The sequence below is a fragment of the Misgurnus anguillicaudatus genome, chromosome 10 (assembly GCF_027580225.2).
Source record: "Misgurnus anguillicaudatus chromosome 10, ASM2758022v2, whole genome shotgun sequence".
NCBI lineage: Eukaryota > Metazoa > Chordata > Actinopteri > Cypriniformes > Cobitidae > Misgurnus > Misgurnus anguillicaudatus.
In genome coordinates, this window is record NC_073346.2 from 41,690,921 (window position 1) to 41,705,256 (window position 14,336).

The 14,336-nt window shown below is 38.9% G+C and overlaps 2 protein-coding genes across 3 annotated transcripts; one reads left to right on the plus strand and one right to left on the minus strand.

The window, feature by feature from the left end:
- Positions 1-1,494: 1,494 nt before the first annotated feature.
- slc39a3 (solute carrier family 39 member 3) lies at positions 1,495-5,321 on the minus strand. Of its 2 annotated transcripts, XM_055211661.2 has the most exons (5): positions 5,184-5,321; positions 5,014-5,077; positions 4,526-4,743; positions 4,314-4,447; positions 1,495-3,676 (listed from the first exon to the last, which is right to left on the minus strand). In XM_055211661.2, the coding sequence occupies exons 3-5, from the start codon at positions 4,710-4,712 to the stop codon at positions 2,969-2,971; spliced, it is 1,029 nt and encodes a 342-aa protein (XP_055067636.2). In that variant the 5' UTR covers positions 4,713-4,743; positions 5,014-5,077; positions 5,184-5,321; the 3' UTR covers positions 1,495-2,968. The 2 variants fall into 2 exon arrangements, with proteins under 2 accessions (XP_055067636.2, XP_055067637.2); XM_055211662.2 differs by having other exon boundaries at positions 5,014-5,295.
- A 1,968-nt stretch (positions 5,322-7,289) lies between these two features.
- creb3l4 (cAMP responsive element binding protein 3-like 4) lies at positions 7,290-13,841 on the plus strand. The gene is made up of 10 exons (XM_055211665.2): positions 7,290-7,454; positions 9,312-9,422; positions 9,519-9,744; positions 10,100-10,215; positions 10,316-10,405; positions 10,482-10,588; positions 11,866-11,934; positions 12,989-13,073; positions 13,176-13,266; positions 13,395-13,841. The coding sequence occupies exons 1-10, from the start codon at positions 7,407-7,409 to the stop codon at positions 13,709-13,711; spliced, it is 1,260 nt and encodes a 419-aa protein (XP_055067640.1). The 5' UTR covers positions 7,290-7,406; the 3' UTR covers positions 13,712-13,841.
- Positions 13,842-14,336: the final 495 nt, after the last annotated feature.

Sequence of the window (14,336 nt, forward strand, 5' to 3'; positions counted from 1 at the left end):
TCAGAACAAAGACATTTATACAGGTTGTATAAATGTTTACTGTGCCATTTTGAGACACCACGAATATGAACAAAAATGTGCTAAAATGTATTAAAACAATTATTTAAGTAGTAAACTGTGTTAACTACATTTTTTAAATCCAGAGATAGTATGTTAAAAGCACTTTTAGTTCATATTCATTGTGTCCCAAAATAGCACAGATAAGTAGACTTAGTTCTTAATCTTAAGAACATCTTAAAAAGTACTAAAGAAGAATTTTTAGTGTATTAAGAACACGTTTAGTTTGTCAAAATAGAACACTTTAAGTACATTATGGCAGTGTACTAGCCGACTTTAGGCACACACCGTAATGTACCACACATTTATTGACATGACAATCCTATAAAGCAATGTGACTTTTATTCACACGAGCATTGTGTATCTATAAACAAAATGAACAGGAACACAATGCAATACAATGAAACTTTCGATTGTATCTTTTTATGTGTGTGTTGTAAATCGCTCTGGTTAAACTGTATTGCTCTGTTAATGATGAACACAATGATATAGCTATGGCTGGTAACAGACAGTTCAGCAAAAAAATGATAAAAATTCCCAAAATGTCTCAAGTTCTCCATCCTTCTGATATATGAGCATTCTAGTAAAAAATGAATTGAAATGATGACATTAGTAAAAGATTGCAAAGAAAACCAAAGCCATTTTCATAAATAGTTTCACGTAGGGATGTACAGAAAGGAAAATTCTTGGCTGAAGCCGAATAAAATGAAAAACTTAGCTGAAGGCCGAATACCGAATAATCAAAGCAAGGATGTCTTGATTTTAAATGATAAATAAAACTTGTAGTGCTGTATGTTTTCACGTCTTTCTCAGACACTTTTAAATGTTTTTACCAACATGTTTGCTGCATTTGTGTGCCTCTCCTCTTGCGCTGGTTACTAATTTGATCATCAAAGACCTCACTGTTCGGTAAAAAATTATTCAGCCTTTTCACTTGTTGTTGCTGTTTTCGGTCGAATAATTTCAGTTTCCGAACATTCGGTGCATCCCTACTTGAGTACATGTATATATGCAGATATGCTGATGTTCAAGCTGCTCTCTGGTGAATGAATAATTCCAGAAGTGTGCACAAAAAGAAGGAAAACTGATTCCAGTACAATTCTAATGTGACAAACCTGCTCACAGTGTGTGTATCATGGCAAAGTATCATAGACCAACTACAGACCTCCCCCCTTACATGTCAGAACTCTTAACAGTACAAGAATTATAATTAGGGATCCTCCGAACTGGATTTTTCTAGTCGATACAAAGTACTGATTTCTTGTCGTCAATGCCCGATACTGATTCTTTAAGCTGATATGTGCACTCTTTAATGACTGTAACTGTTAACCTTTTTTTTCTAAATAAAGTAATAGCACAGATGTTGCCTTTGTTATATTCTTTGCAGACCTCAGGAATATTATAGTTTTATTAAAGAATAAAAATACACAACAAATATTATTTATACAAGGAGCAATTTAATATGCCAATAAAAAGGTTTACGTGTATTAAAAGTTATAAAAATAAAACACTGCACAGTCTTCAAGGTATGAAGTAAATATAAACGCATTCTTATAAAGTAACAGTTCTTCAGTCAAAAGCAGAGAATGATTTTCTCTTCAATATTATTGATAAATGAATTAGGTTACTGTAGCTTTAAGACATTACACTCTAAAAACAAATGGTGCTATATAGCACCAAAAGTGGTTCTTTGCTTGTAATCATAGAAGAACCGTTTTTAGTGCCATATAGCACCGGTGAAGCACCAGTGAAGCACCTGTGTAGAACCATATAGTGCTATGTAGAACCATATTTGGTGCTATAGTGGTTCTATATGGCCCCTATATGGTTCTACACTGGTGCTACACAGGTGCTTCACCAGTGCTATGTGGCACTAAAAATGGTTCTTCTATGATTATGATTCAAATCAACAGTTTTGGTGCTATATAGCACCGTTTGTTTTTTTAGAGTGTAGAGAGATCCTTGCTCTGTACTCATGATGAATGACAGGCTGTGTCTGTGCATCGCTTGTACATGCTGTGGACAACAGCTACAAGGTCAAATGAAAGTTTAAATGGTCAAAACTTAAAAATGCATGCAAATAATAAACTTTAGGCAAGAAGATGTAATGTAACACGATAGATATGTGTTGTATATGCTATTTGATGGGGATGTGAAGATGCGTCACGCTGTTAGGACCGAAACGCATCCTCATAAAATACACATATCTCTGTAAAGGCAGAGTGAGAAATTCAAATTTGCAGGTTGCAGATGACCAACAGGTTGTAAAAATGCTCACACTGTCCGACTAACAAAACACACTTGTAGCCAATCAGCAGTAAGGGGCGTGTCTACTCACCGACATCCTTGCCAGGGTTGCGTATGTGCGGGGCGGGTTTATCAAAAGAAGGTCCAGATTCTATTGGGGTAGGGGCGTGTTTGTTTAGGTGATTTCAAATATCAACATTGGCTTTCAAACATTATGCAATCAGCCTTTAAATTACGGCCACATTCAGGAGCTCTATGATGATAAAAGTAAATAGAAAGATCTAGCAAATTTAGCGAGTAGCGATTGAGTAATTTAATGCGATGATCAACCGATACCAATCTGGGTACGATCGATCATAGCAACCCTAATTCTAATGACGCGTTAACCGTTCGAGGGGTACCGTGCCACATGTGGGATTGTGTTTCCATACGCATACAGATAGTACGGTCCCATATGTGGGACTTTAGATTGAACAGTGATATCCCCCTAAGGCCAGATTCAAATCAGCACAGAGAGGGATGTGCTGGACGAACGACTGTCATTCATTTATAAAAATAGCTATTCAAAGGACAATACAGGAATAACCTCAAGGTTCAGCTGGTTAGTGTGGGTCTTTCAGCCCCAGCTACTAGAAGCTTGAATGCCACAAATCTTGAATGAGCCTTATGTTTTCAAGAACAAAACACCGGTAATGACTGCAAAGCCTGTAAGGAGAAATGCTACTTTATGGATACGATGCTTTGGAGAACCCAGATCCTGCCAAATCAATTCCATGACTGTGATATTGATGAAGATTCCCAACGTCAGACCCTCTACTGCAGAGCGGACGAGCTGGAGCTCAGGACTCGGCTTCATCTCAGTCAGGGCGGCGGTGAGCCCGATCCCAGCTGGACACATGACGGAGAAGAGAAACAGACAGGCGGCCACCACCGTACGACGGAGATCATAACGGGTCAGTTGGAAACCTAGGCTGACGGCAACGATTCCCTCGTGGAGAGCCAAAGCCAACAGGATCTCCAGATGACGCTCCCTGCCCAGCTGCTCTGCTACGGTCAGCCCCTTAAAGACGGCGTGCGGACAAAGACTGAACAACAGAAGAAAGATACGCAGACCTGCGTGCGATCTTGCGTCCTCTGTACAACGGAATCCATCCATCGCTGATGGTCGTCTCCTGCAGAAGACTTTGCCTGGAGGTTGGTAGAGATGTTTAGGAGCATCTGGTTCCCAACGCTGAAGACCGGAGTTGAGCAGAGCTTCCTTCTCATAAGACAGATCGCACGGTTGGTCTCTGAAAGCCAGCAAAATTTGTTCGACCACAAAGACGACCAGGAATCCCATGGCCAGAATGAACTCAGGTAAGGGGAAACGAAGCTGTTTACAGACAAAAACATTAAATATAGACAAATAATGAGCTCAAACCAATACAGTGCATTCATTACTAACCTGATGCCTTTGTGCAGAATTGTGTTTACAGTAATGCACTTCAGTAAGTTAGCCATGTTTCCATTACCATGATTTTATGCGCATTTTGAAGTATCACATCAATAACAATTGATGATAAAAGAGTTCAAACAGCGAATAAATCGAGTAAAAATCCCTTAATTCGCAAAAAAAGTTTTATGAGGTGGGTAAACGTTGTGGTGGTTTTTGACTTGTGTGAAAAAGAGTAAATGCAAATAATGGTAGATGGAAATGCATTTGCCGAATAAATTCTGACATAGTGAACATTAAACCCATGTGACTGATCGTCTAGCTGTACCAGCTGCCGTTGTCTTTATCATATATGGAGCTTGAAAACAAGCAATGAAGTTTTTGCATGCATATATATATATATATATATATATATATATATATATATATATATATATCCCATACCTGATCTCCATCACTGCCTGATAAAATAAAAACATGATGCTTTGGCTGACACCAAACACTCTTAGTCTGCGTAAAAAATACAGTAACCTGTAATCTTCCAGTATAACAACAAAACAAACTAGTTCAGACTCACCGTTACCCCAAGACGACTGAATGTCTTTGTCATGTTGTCCAGGTAGCCGGGAAGCCTCTCCAACAGTGCAGACGCCAGAAAAACCCCACAGGCAAAGCTGGACATCAGACTCAAGACTTTGTACCGACGAGAACCTTTAACATAGAAACACACGGATGAGAATCCCATACAGCCTTGCTGCTGAAGAAATCCTCACCGTACTGTTACTGTACCTGGATCTGAGGTGAAGCGCAGTGCTCGTCTCATGACCCAGAGCGGACTGAACCCACATAATAGACTCACACAGAACAGCACTGTAAGAGCAGACAGCCTGATATAAAGCTCAGAGACAACAGCACGAGAGACCTGAACACCTCCATCCAAACCTGCGGAGATCTGATCTGAGTCCATCATCATCATTATCAGACACACACTGATGTCTCCATCACACCTGAGAGACACATCAAACATCATCACCTAACTTACATACACTTGAATGATCTTGCCATCCATCCATCCATTCATTCATCAATCCATCTACTGTATTTACCCATCTATGTTGTTTATTATGTGTGGAGCCTCTTGACAGTTTATTAAGGTCGTCTATAAAATAACAAACTCTAAAATCACATGCAAACAAAACAAAACATAACATAACATTCTTCAAAAGATAATGTGAGACTTTATAACAGTGGTCAACGTGATTACTTTAAGTACTTACCAATGAACAGTAAAGTTTAGTTCGTTGTGCTCTGGACCCTTCTAAAACAAACTGATTCAAAGAGCTTTAAAACGAAAACACAACGAGACTAAATCAACAGTGCAAACAAATGACGGTGGATATCTGTAAAAACCTGTATTAACATCGTGTTAAAAAATATTTGTATTTACATTATTCGGACTTCAATCGACGCTTTTCGTTGAGGTTTGTTCCAGTAATGGGCTCGAATTCAGTTCCTGTTTTCGGGAAGCGGTGAGTCACTGCTCAGATTCTGATTCATTTCGGCGAGTGATTCAGTTGTCCGAGTGTTTCTCAGGAGGTCCCATATGCAGGCTGCATACGTCATCATGCCTGGTTTATTATTTAAGTTAACCTCATCATTACATATGCAATTCATAAGCATTACAACAATTTACGATTAACTAAATATAATACTAAACTTTATAATTGTTAATATTCTGAAATAAGACAGGCTTGATGACGTATGCAGCCTAGATATGCGACCTCTGGAGGCTGCAGCCTTCTGATTGAGAAATTGAATTGAACTGATTCATCAAAATATTCGACTCGGTGGCGAATCGGATCATTTGTCCAAACTCCCAAACATAACAGCTTGAAATATAGCGGCACTGTAAAAAATCATTGTTGCGCCTAAATGTGTAAGTTTAATCAATTTGAAACTGAATAAAGTTAAAATAACTAAAGTAAAGCTAAGTTTTATTTTTTATAATTTATAGCAACTCACTAATCAAGAAAGTTCAAATTAATTGTAATTTCAAATGGATTGAACGTACACATTTAAGCATAGTGTGCTAACCAGAGTCAGGCTGATATTACAGCTCCTCCCCGCGCGGTGGCGCTCATAAACGGCTTCACAGTCGATCGATGAGAACTTGAATATGTCCCAAATTTCATACACGTGTATTATATGAAATAGATTATATATATCACGTTAAACGAGCGCTAAAGAGGCTAATTAAAATGTCTGTAAAATAAAAACATCTAATTTTGTTACTGTGTGTATTAGTCGCAAGCGTGTGCCTTGCTTTTAGCATTAAAAATCCAGCTAAGACCAGCATAAGCTGGTGAGCTGGTTTTGGCTGGCCTCCCAGCTTGGTTTTGGCTGGTATTGCTGATGTGGCGAGCTGGTCTATCTGTGTTTTTGTCACTTTTTAAGCAGGTCTAGCTGGACTTAGCTGGTCAGGCTGGAAGACCAGTTGACCCACCAGTCTGCGGCTTTGCCAGGCTGGGAGAACCGGCTTAGACCAGCTAAAACCAGCTACAAGCTTATGCTGGTCTTTGCTGGATTTTTCAGTACGGGTACATGGTACTTTTGGAAACTTTATTGTGACTTGCTGAAGATTAAGCACTTTTGATAACTACAAAACGCAAACCGCGAATGTTTTTTCGTGATCCAGAGAAAGCGTTTTGTAAGCAAAAATGACATCTAAATTCGATTTTTCTAAACAACCCTAAGATATTAAGGCAGCTGTCTCTTAAGAAAAGTAACAAATACCACGCCCCCTACATGCTGTTTTTGCAGTAGTCTAGATCAGTGGTTCTCAAACTGGGGGACTGCGAGATGGTGCCAGGGGGGCCCCAGTTTTATGACATTTTATAAAATACATTAATTGATCATGAATAATGTGTAATTAAACCTAAAAAATAATAAGCCAACTAACCAACAGCATTACTAGGTATAATTTATATGTTTTGTTTCATTAAAATATTACATTTTAAAACTGTTTTTTTGTCATAAATCTTCTTTCGGGGGGCCGCGACAAAATGCACTGTACACAAGGGGGGCCGCACGCTGAAAAAGTTTGGGAGCCACTGGACTAGAACATAATTTACACATCCTAAATATAGATTCTAAAAAAAAGTTGTAAAAAATAAAATATACAGTGAACATTTAAAAAAAATAACGCAAATCATTACTTTTATTCATGGTAGCCTACACGATTTAAAGAGATAGTTCACCCAAAAATAAAATTTCTGTCATCATTTTCTGATTATCATGTTGTTACAAACCTGTTGTAAATGTCTTTATTCTGATGAACATGAATGATATTTTAAGGAATGTTTGTAACCAAATCATTCATGAGCCCAGTTCACTTCCATAGTATTCTTTTATCCTACTATGGAAGTGAATGGGGCTCATGAATGGTTTGGTTACTCAAAATATGATGTAAATGATGACACATTTTTAATTTTGGGGTGAACTATCCCTTTAAGGAGAGTCAGTGTGCTATTGGCCAGTGTCGTTTATAAGCTCCGCCCAAACGCCAAACGCGGATGTGAATTAATAAATCCAGAAGATCCGGGTCTGGATGAGGAAAATCCGTGATCTTGTTTAAATATCACAGTTTAAAGCAAACACGCGTGAGTTAAGGATGCGAGACGCCGATATCGTGTCCGGGAACATCGCATCTACCGAGAGAGTAAGTTAAGTTAAATTCGGTAGGAAAATAACACGAGCAGCTCGTGTCAGACAGACAGATACATTCGTCTTTAATGTCATTTAATGATTATATGTCTGCACTCGGTTTCTTCTGCATGTTGGTGTTGTGTGATTTCTGTAATCCTTTATCTGTGGTGACAGACTTCAGCGTTGCAAACTCTGTTTATTACACTAGTTTGGTTGTCATTGTGCCAAAATCCTACATTTATTATTTTCCAATCAGAACAAAGATATAGGTTTGGTTTTAAGCATTTTAAATCAGACACCCTGCCATGGATTGCTCAGTATTAATGTATTTTCCTTCTTGTTTGTGATTTTGTTAAATTCACATTTTATTTTGTTCATTTAATATGGCACAAATTTGACAAAGGTGAAAGATTTCCAAGTATGTTAACCCATTAACTCAGAATGTGACCTCTTTATTTAAAGGAGCTGTATTTAATAGTATGACTGTACTAAAGCAAAATAAATAAACCCAACATAATGTGTTCGTTGATATTAATGAAACATGCTAAGTTCACATACCTGTTTCTCCAAAAAATACTATAGCCAGTTATTCTGGTTTTTATTCTTTGTCTGTTTTTGTTTTGGTCGTCTGATCCCACCCACTGACAATTTACCCAGTAGATTATCTCTTGACAGCCCAGTTGCTAGTTTGCAATGTGCACCGTATATAGAAGTCATGAAAGCAAGCAAACAATTTGGGTCAGAGATTGTAAGAGGTTACACCCTTCCCAAAAAAAACCCTACAGTACAGTAGGCATCCATCTAAAAGACCTCTTGTTAAGAAGTATATATTATTTTATTACACCACCACCGAAATGAGTTATAAAGATTGAGAAAACCAGATTGAGTTATAAAAAAAACAAACAAGCTGTTTTTAAATGGCAAACAATAAAAGCATTGCAAACATATAAATTAGCTAGTAAATTGTCAATTGCACTCGTCAAGTGTCTGGCAAACCTGGTAGATGGTGGTAACAAGTTCAACAAATAGCTGTCAGTATGACATACAGCATCTTTAACTCATCCAGAGACACACAAGTTTCAAGTCTTATGAGTGATGTGTTTCTCGTTGAATAAATACTAAAATAACAAATAAAGTAAACATTAAAAGGGAGCGTTCTCAGGAGGATTGAACAAAAATGTCTGCCATCGGGGTGGGGGCGCCATCTTTCTATGACTACTGAAAGGCGTGAACACACAGAAGTGGTCAGCCATTCACTTCAGATTCAGTCATTTCCTAAGAACATTAAGGATTGAACCTTCAACCTTGAGGTCCGACTCTCAAACCATTAGGCCACGACCGCCTTCTGAAAACAATTACACACTGACAGCCCATCAGAGGTGAAGAATATACACATAAATGATGTGCCATCTGCAAACAAATTCTACTAGAGCTGACTTCACTCTTCTGAATCCATTTCATTCGAGCCCTTTTCACACACAGATTACGGAAAATGTGTTCAAGATTGTTTTTGGTTCATTCACACTGCTAATGAATGCATTCACACACATACTGTAAAGACATTGGACGTATTTAAAGGCCTGCACTTGGTAGTTTTTTTTTTACACAGCGCCTGAAGTTTGATAATTATCCGTGAGAGAAACCATCCTCGCGAATGGTTCCTCCAAAGATGATTCTCTTGAAGAACTACGCATGTGCATTTTAGTTTATGATAAGATCATAATGAGTCTGTTCTGTCATGCACAGAATGCTTTCTGTAAAACACTGCAGTACTTTGTGTGTGAGTGTGTGTGTGTGTATATATGTGTATATATGTGTATATATATGAAGAATTGTGTAAATTCAATATGATATTTTGTTGGTGTTGTAGGATGGAGGAGAGATCTTGGAAGGATCTCACGTGTTTGTGGATGATTCATGCTCAGGTTTGCTGTATTCTGGGTTGGAGAACCGCGCTGTGTGGAACAGTGAACAACACTGCGTGAGTCCTGTGTTTATATAACTAATAATGATTCACTGAACTCTTATATAGCACATCTTTATTTGATCCTAAACATTGCTCTTTAATGCCTTACAGAGTCTGAATGACAGCGAATCTGAGGAGGTTTTGAATGCCATAAATCCAAATGATGTTTACCCGTCAGCACCTGTGCAGGAGTCTTTATCAGAGAGCAACATCAGTCTGTCTGAGGATCTGTGTTCCCATGAGGAGGCGTCTGCTGTTTATCAGGTGGTTTATGACATCAGCAGTCTGGGTGCCGTTATCACCGAGCCGCGCATGGACGTGATCTCCATAGAGCTGGGTGAGTATGGTGATCTCTGTGAGTCTCAAAGGAGCCGTGTGACCGTTCTCCAGTCAGGAGATGTTTTTGATGACGTAGTTTCCTGGACAGGGATTAGCTTCAGCCAGGACTAGGGCTTAGTTTAAATAGGAAAAATAATTAGTTTTAACAAACATGCCTTACTAAAAACATTACTGGTGTGCATTTTGAGGTAAAACAAAGGGCACTGATGTATTTAAAAATATGTCAGTGCAAATTGTTTTCAGTTTGGACAGCTCTAACATTTATTTGAGTCTAGGACTAGTCAAATCCCTGTCCGGGAAACCGCCCGATTATGTTGAGCAAGGGTAATAATCTTGTCTGATTGGTTCTTCAGACGAGTGGAGCTCTCAGATGTTGTTGTCAGATTCGTGCGTGGTCAATGAGCTGGTGTCACCTGTCAAAACGGAGGATGATGACATGCAACAAACCCACAACTCGTACAGCTCTTTGGTAGTGTTTTTCAAATGACAGATCAGTATGTTTGTGTATGTTGTACGAGCTTGAGAATGTTCTCCTGAAGACGTGCTGTTGATTCAGAACTTCTCTTCAGGTTTATCCTGAACTTCAGCTGACAGACGAGGAACAGACGCTTCTGAATCAGGAGGGAATATCACTGCCCAATAATCTGCCGCTAACTAAGGTTGTGTGTGTTTGTGTGTGTTTGTGTGTGTGTGTGAGTGAATACAGCACTGACAAACACTGTTTAAATCTCACAGGCTGAAGAAAGAATTCTGAAGAAAGTAAGAAGAAAAATTCGTAACAAACTGTCTGCTCAGGACAGTCGGAGGAGGAGGAAAGAGTATATAGACGGTCTGGAGAGCAGGTGAGATGGCGTCTTATAGCAGTTATTATTAATACCTCTTACATTTTGTGTCACTAAACGTAGAGGTCTCTCCGGGTCCAAAGAAAGGTACCCGACCCAAAATGACCCGAATCACTTTTTAGTTAACCCGACATGCATAAATCAGGACCTGGCCCTAGACAAACCCGAGAAAATTAGACCTGAGTCCAACCCCACCAATCTTTATGGACCTGAATGTAAACGGCACCATCGTGTGCGCAGTCTGCAGCCCGCACGCACCAGAAAGAAATCCCGGTGGCCTCACATCCAATTTGGCCTGACGCTAAATTTATTTTCATTTATACTACGGGTCCGTTGAATGCTTGAATCTGATTGGCTGATGAAGGTCCTGAGATGTGCAATTATTTTCTGGGAAAAGAATGCAAAACGTAGTTCCAGGCAGCTCTCTTGACCGCATTACAGTTCCATATCACTTCTCATAGTTAACTATAATAATGGACTAACAAAAACAACATGACAGATGATTTTCTGAGGCAATGACAGCACTGTTTAGAGATGCACAGAGGTAGCCTCATTCACACAGTCTCTCTCTCTCTCAATCTCTCTTTCTCCCTCTCTCTCTCTGTGTCTCTGTCGCTTTCGCTCTCTTTCTAATAACTGCATTAAAATTCTATCAACGGCTCAAGCCTCCATTGCCAGCTTTAAAATGACGTTTTGGAACAAGCAAAAGAGGCGTTGGATGAGATGCAGAAGAAATAGTCCTACTCACAATAATGATTTAAGTACAAAAACTGGAAGATTCCCTTTAAATATATATAATTTGATCGATGTCTTGAGGTGTGGTAAGCAAAATAATTGACTCCGGGCAGTTGAATTATTAAAATATAATGCACACAAAGGAGACACGGCCACTCCCGGAGTCAATTATTCCTTACTTATCTGATGACAACACCAAGGTAACGGCTAAATTGTGCATCCAAAATTGATTGACAGGTCTGTCTCTATAAAAAATTAACCTACCACCAGCCACACGATGTCACAAACGCTCTTGATAAACAGAGGAGGGGTTGGAAAAGGACTTGATGCACACACACAAGAAAGTTCGTTCTGTGAAAAACACATTCATTATAATTTACTTGAGACCCGATGCAGCTGTTATTATACCTGACTCGTGTCCGAGGCACATGTGAAACTTTTAGACCCAAACCCGCTCTGGTTGGACCTCGTGTTTTCAGATCTAAGTGGATCTAATGTGTGTGTGTTTTTATCTGATATACACGTGTGTGTTTGTGTGTTAGGGTGGCTGCGTGTTCAGTTCAAAACACTGAGTTACAGAGAACCGTAGAGCAGCTGGAGAAACACAACATGTAAGTGAGATAGACGCTGCTTTCATTAAGGAGACACAGTTTTACATCTGGATTTTACAATGATTTTGTTGAGATTAAAGCTGGGGACACACCTAATGATTTTCACACAGAGTAGGAATGTAATTTGATCATAACGCCTGATCATGACTAGTATTTTACAGTTGTGCTCAATCTTTGTTTACAATCACAGATATAAATCATTTATGCAAGAAACATAAATGAAAGTGTCTTTAACACTACCAGAATACTAGAACTACTAGAACTGCCAATAGCGGCCATTCTGACCCAATGTCATCTTTCTTAAAGCCTCTACGGTCACGTTTATAAAAATATGGGTTAATTTCAGCAAATATAATCTGATATTTTTGTGCTATAATTGTGTAAAAGCTACACACTGCATTTAAGAGCGTGCCTCAATTTGGTTTCCTCAATTTGCATCCGGCAAGCGAGAGAGCAAAGTTCTTCACCGCAGTAAAAATGGTGTTTTAAAAGGTCTAAATGACAACAAATATGGATTGAAGCAGAATATTGTGTTAGATAAAAATGAAATGTGAAGTTTGGAAATGATTACAGCCGTCTTTATTCAGTACATTTTGACTTTTATCAAATAAAACAAATTTGATGTTACCATAGGCAACAGTCGCACATCTTCAAAAAGCACTGAGGAGATAGAACACCTGTAATGTGTATGGTCAATTTAACCGCTATGGCCGTTCAAGGTAGAAATACTCTGTTGGGTTTGTTTTTTATCAAAATAACAAATGTTGGAATAAAATTCACATACATTTAAGTAAAGTCAGAAAACTGGGTTTATATGAGCTATTATACTGCCCCATAGTGTTAAGTGTGTTGAGTCCAATCTTAAAATGTTTCAGCTTAAGTTGTTAGGTGTGTCTTCAGCATATCTTTCAGCTTCTGGTGGTTGTAAATAACATTTGAAGCAGTTCTTGTAATATCATAATATGTAATATCATAGTTTATCTGTGCTCTTGATTGATGTTATTGATCTTCTGTCAGTGTACTGTAAATATCAGTGATGTGTTTTTGATGGCAGGTCTCTGGTCGCTCAGCTGAATAAACTTCAGGCTTTGATCAAGCGAACGGCCACGAAAGCTGCGCAGACGAGCACGTGCATCATGGTCAGATCAGATCTCTTTAATATCAGACACATATTTTCTTTTCAGCATTAATTTAAGGTAGGGGTGTGTGTGTGTGTGTGTGTGTGTGTCTTCTCTTCACAGATCATCATCTTTTCTTTGGGTCTGATCATATTCCCAAGTTATAGTCCGTTCAGATGGCGATCGGCAGAGGACAGCTACGCTCCTTCCGCCGGTGAGACTGAATCAAATTATACTGACCGTGAACGTTTTCTTCTGTAATGAAATTTTATCTAAAAGGAAATGAAGTCAGTAACTGGAGTCTGTGTGTTTTAATGCTGTTATTTTTTTCTCTTGCTGCAGTGATGTCCAGAAATATCCTGAATGATGTCGCTTCTCTCCCACTGGCGGAGGACGTGGGGGGAGATGAGCCGATGATTTTGGACCCTCTCTCATTGGACAGAGATCATAGACAATCAGACACGACGGACGATCTGATATCAAAAACTGTGCAGGTGACAGACGATGGATCAGTACCGCAGGGGTCAATGCTGGAGAACGAGACCGCTGTGAATAAAGAAAACAAAGAAAAGGTTCCTGCCGTCAGTTTTATTGCTCCTGTAAGTGCAGGAAATGCAGCGCCAGACGCAGGCAAACCTCCACACGCAGATGAAATGTGAAGAATCCTTCAAGTAAAGGGCAGTGTGCTGTTTAATGCCGCCACACAACCTGTTTACCCGGCGAGAGTCCTGACTCTGGGTGTGGTCGCTTCTTTTGTACTGACGCAGGTTTGAAAGAAAGCCAACATGTCAGTCAGGTGGACGTTTTTTTTATTATTATTCTTACTGATGTTGAAATTCGGAAGACAGTTAAAGGTGTGTTTCCCATAAACTACTGCCTACTGTTACCTTGTTTGTTTAGTTTTCTTTGTTTTCATCATTGCATCGTGATAATGTGATCTGTTTATTATCATTATGTGCTTCAGTTCAGCTGATGGGTGCACAGGCAATGCTAAATGTAAATAATTGAGTGAATGGGTTTATAATGGAGAAGAACATGCAAAGATTTGGTAAAGGAAAAATGACTTACCAATGCACACACACACACACACACACACACAGAGACACACACACACACACACACACACACACACATAGTGTTTCGTGCTGTGAGAATCTGTAAAAGTTTGTAAATGACACTTCTCCTGATGACATTATTTTGTGTGTTGTCTGGCCTACAGTTCATGCTAATAAGAATAAATATCAATGTTTTATTTAATTTCAATTAAAGCTTTTAATTGTACAG

Excerpts from the sequence above, each read along its gene's own strand:
- slc39a3 (XM_055211661.2), bottom strand. The coding sequence starts at position 4,712 with ATGATGATGATGGACTCAGATCAGATCTCCGCAGGTTTGGATGGAGGT. Across the intron at positions 4,448-4,525 it reads GCGCTTCACCTCAGATCCAG|GTTCTCGTCGGTACAAAGTC; the intron begins GTACAGTAACAG and ends TCTATGTTAAAG. Across the intron at positions 3,677-4,313 it reads TCAGTCGTCTTGGGGTAACG|CTTCGTTTCCCCTTACCTGA; the intron begins GTGAGTCTGAAC and ends GTCTGTAAACAG.
- creb3l4 (XM_055211665.2), top strand. The coding sequence starts at position 7,407 with ATGCGAGACGCCGATATCGTGTCCGGGAACATCGCATCTACCGAGAGA. Across the intron at positions 7,455-9,311 it reads ACATCGCATCTACCGAGAGA|GATGGAGGAGAGATCTTGGA; the intron begins GTAAGTTAAGTT and ends TTGGTGTTGTAG. Across the intron at positions 10,406-10,481 it reads ATAATCTGCCGCTAACTAAG|GCTGAAGAAAGAATTCTGAA; the intron begins GTTGTGTGTGTT and ends TAAATCTCACAG.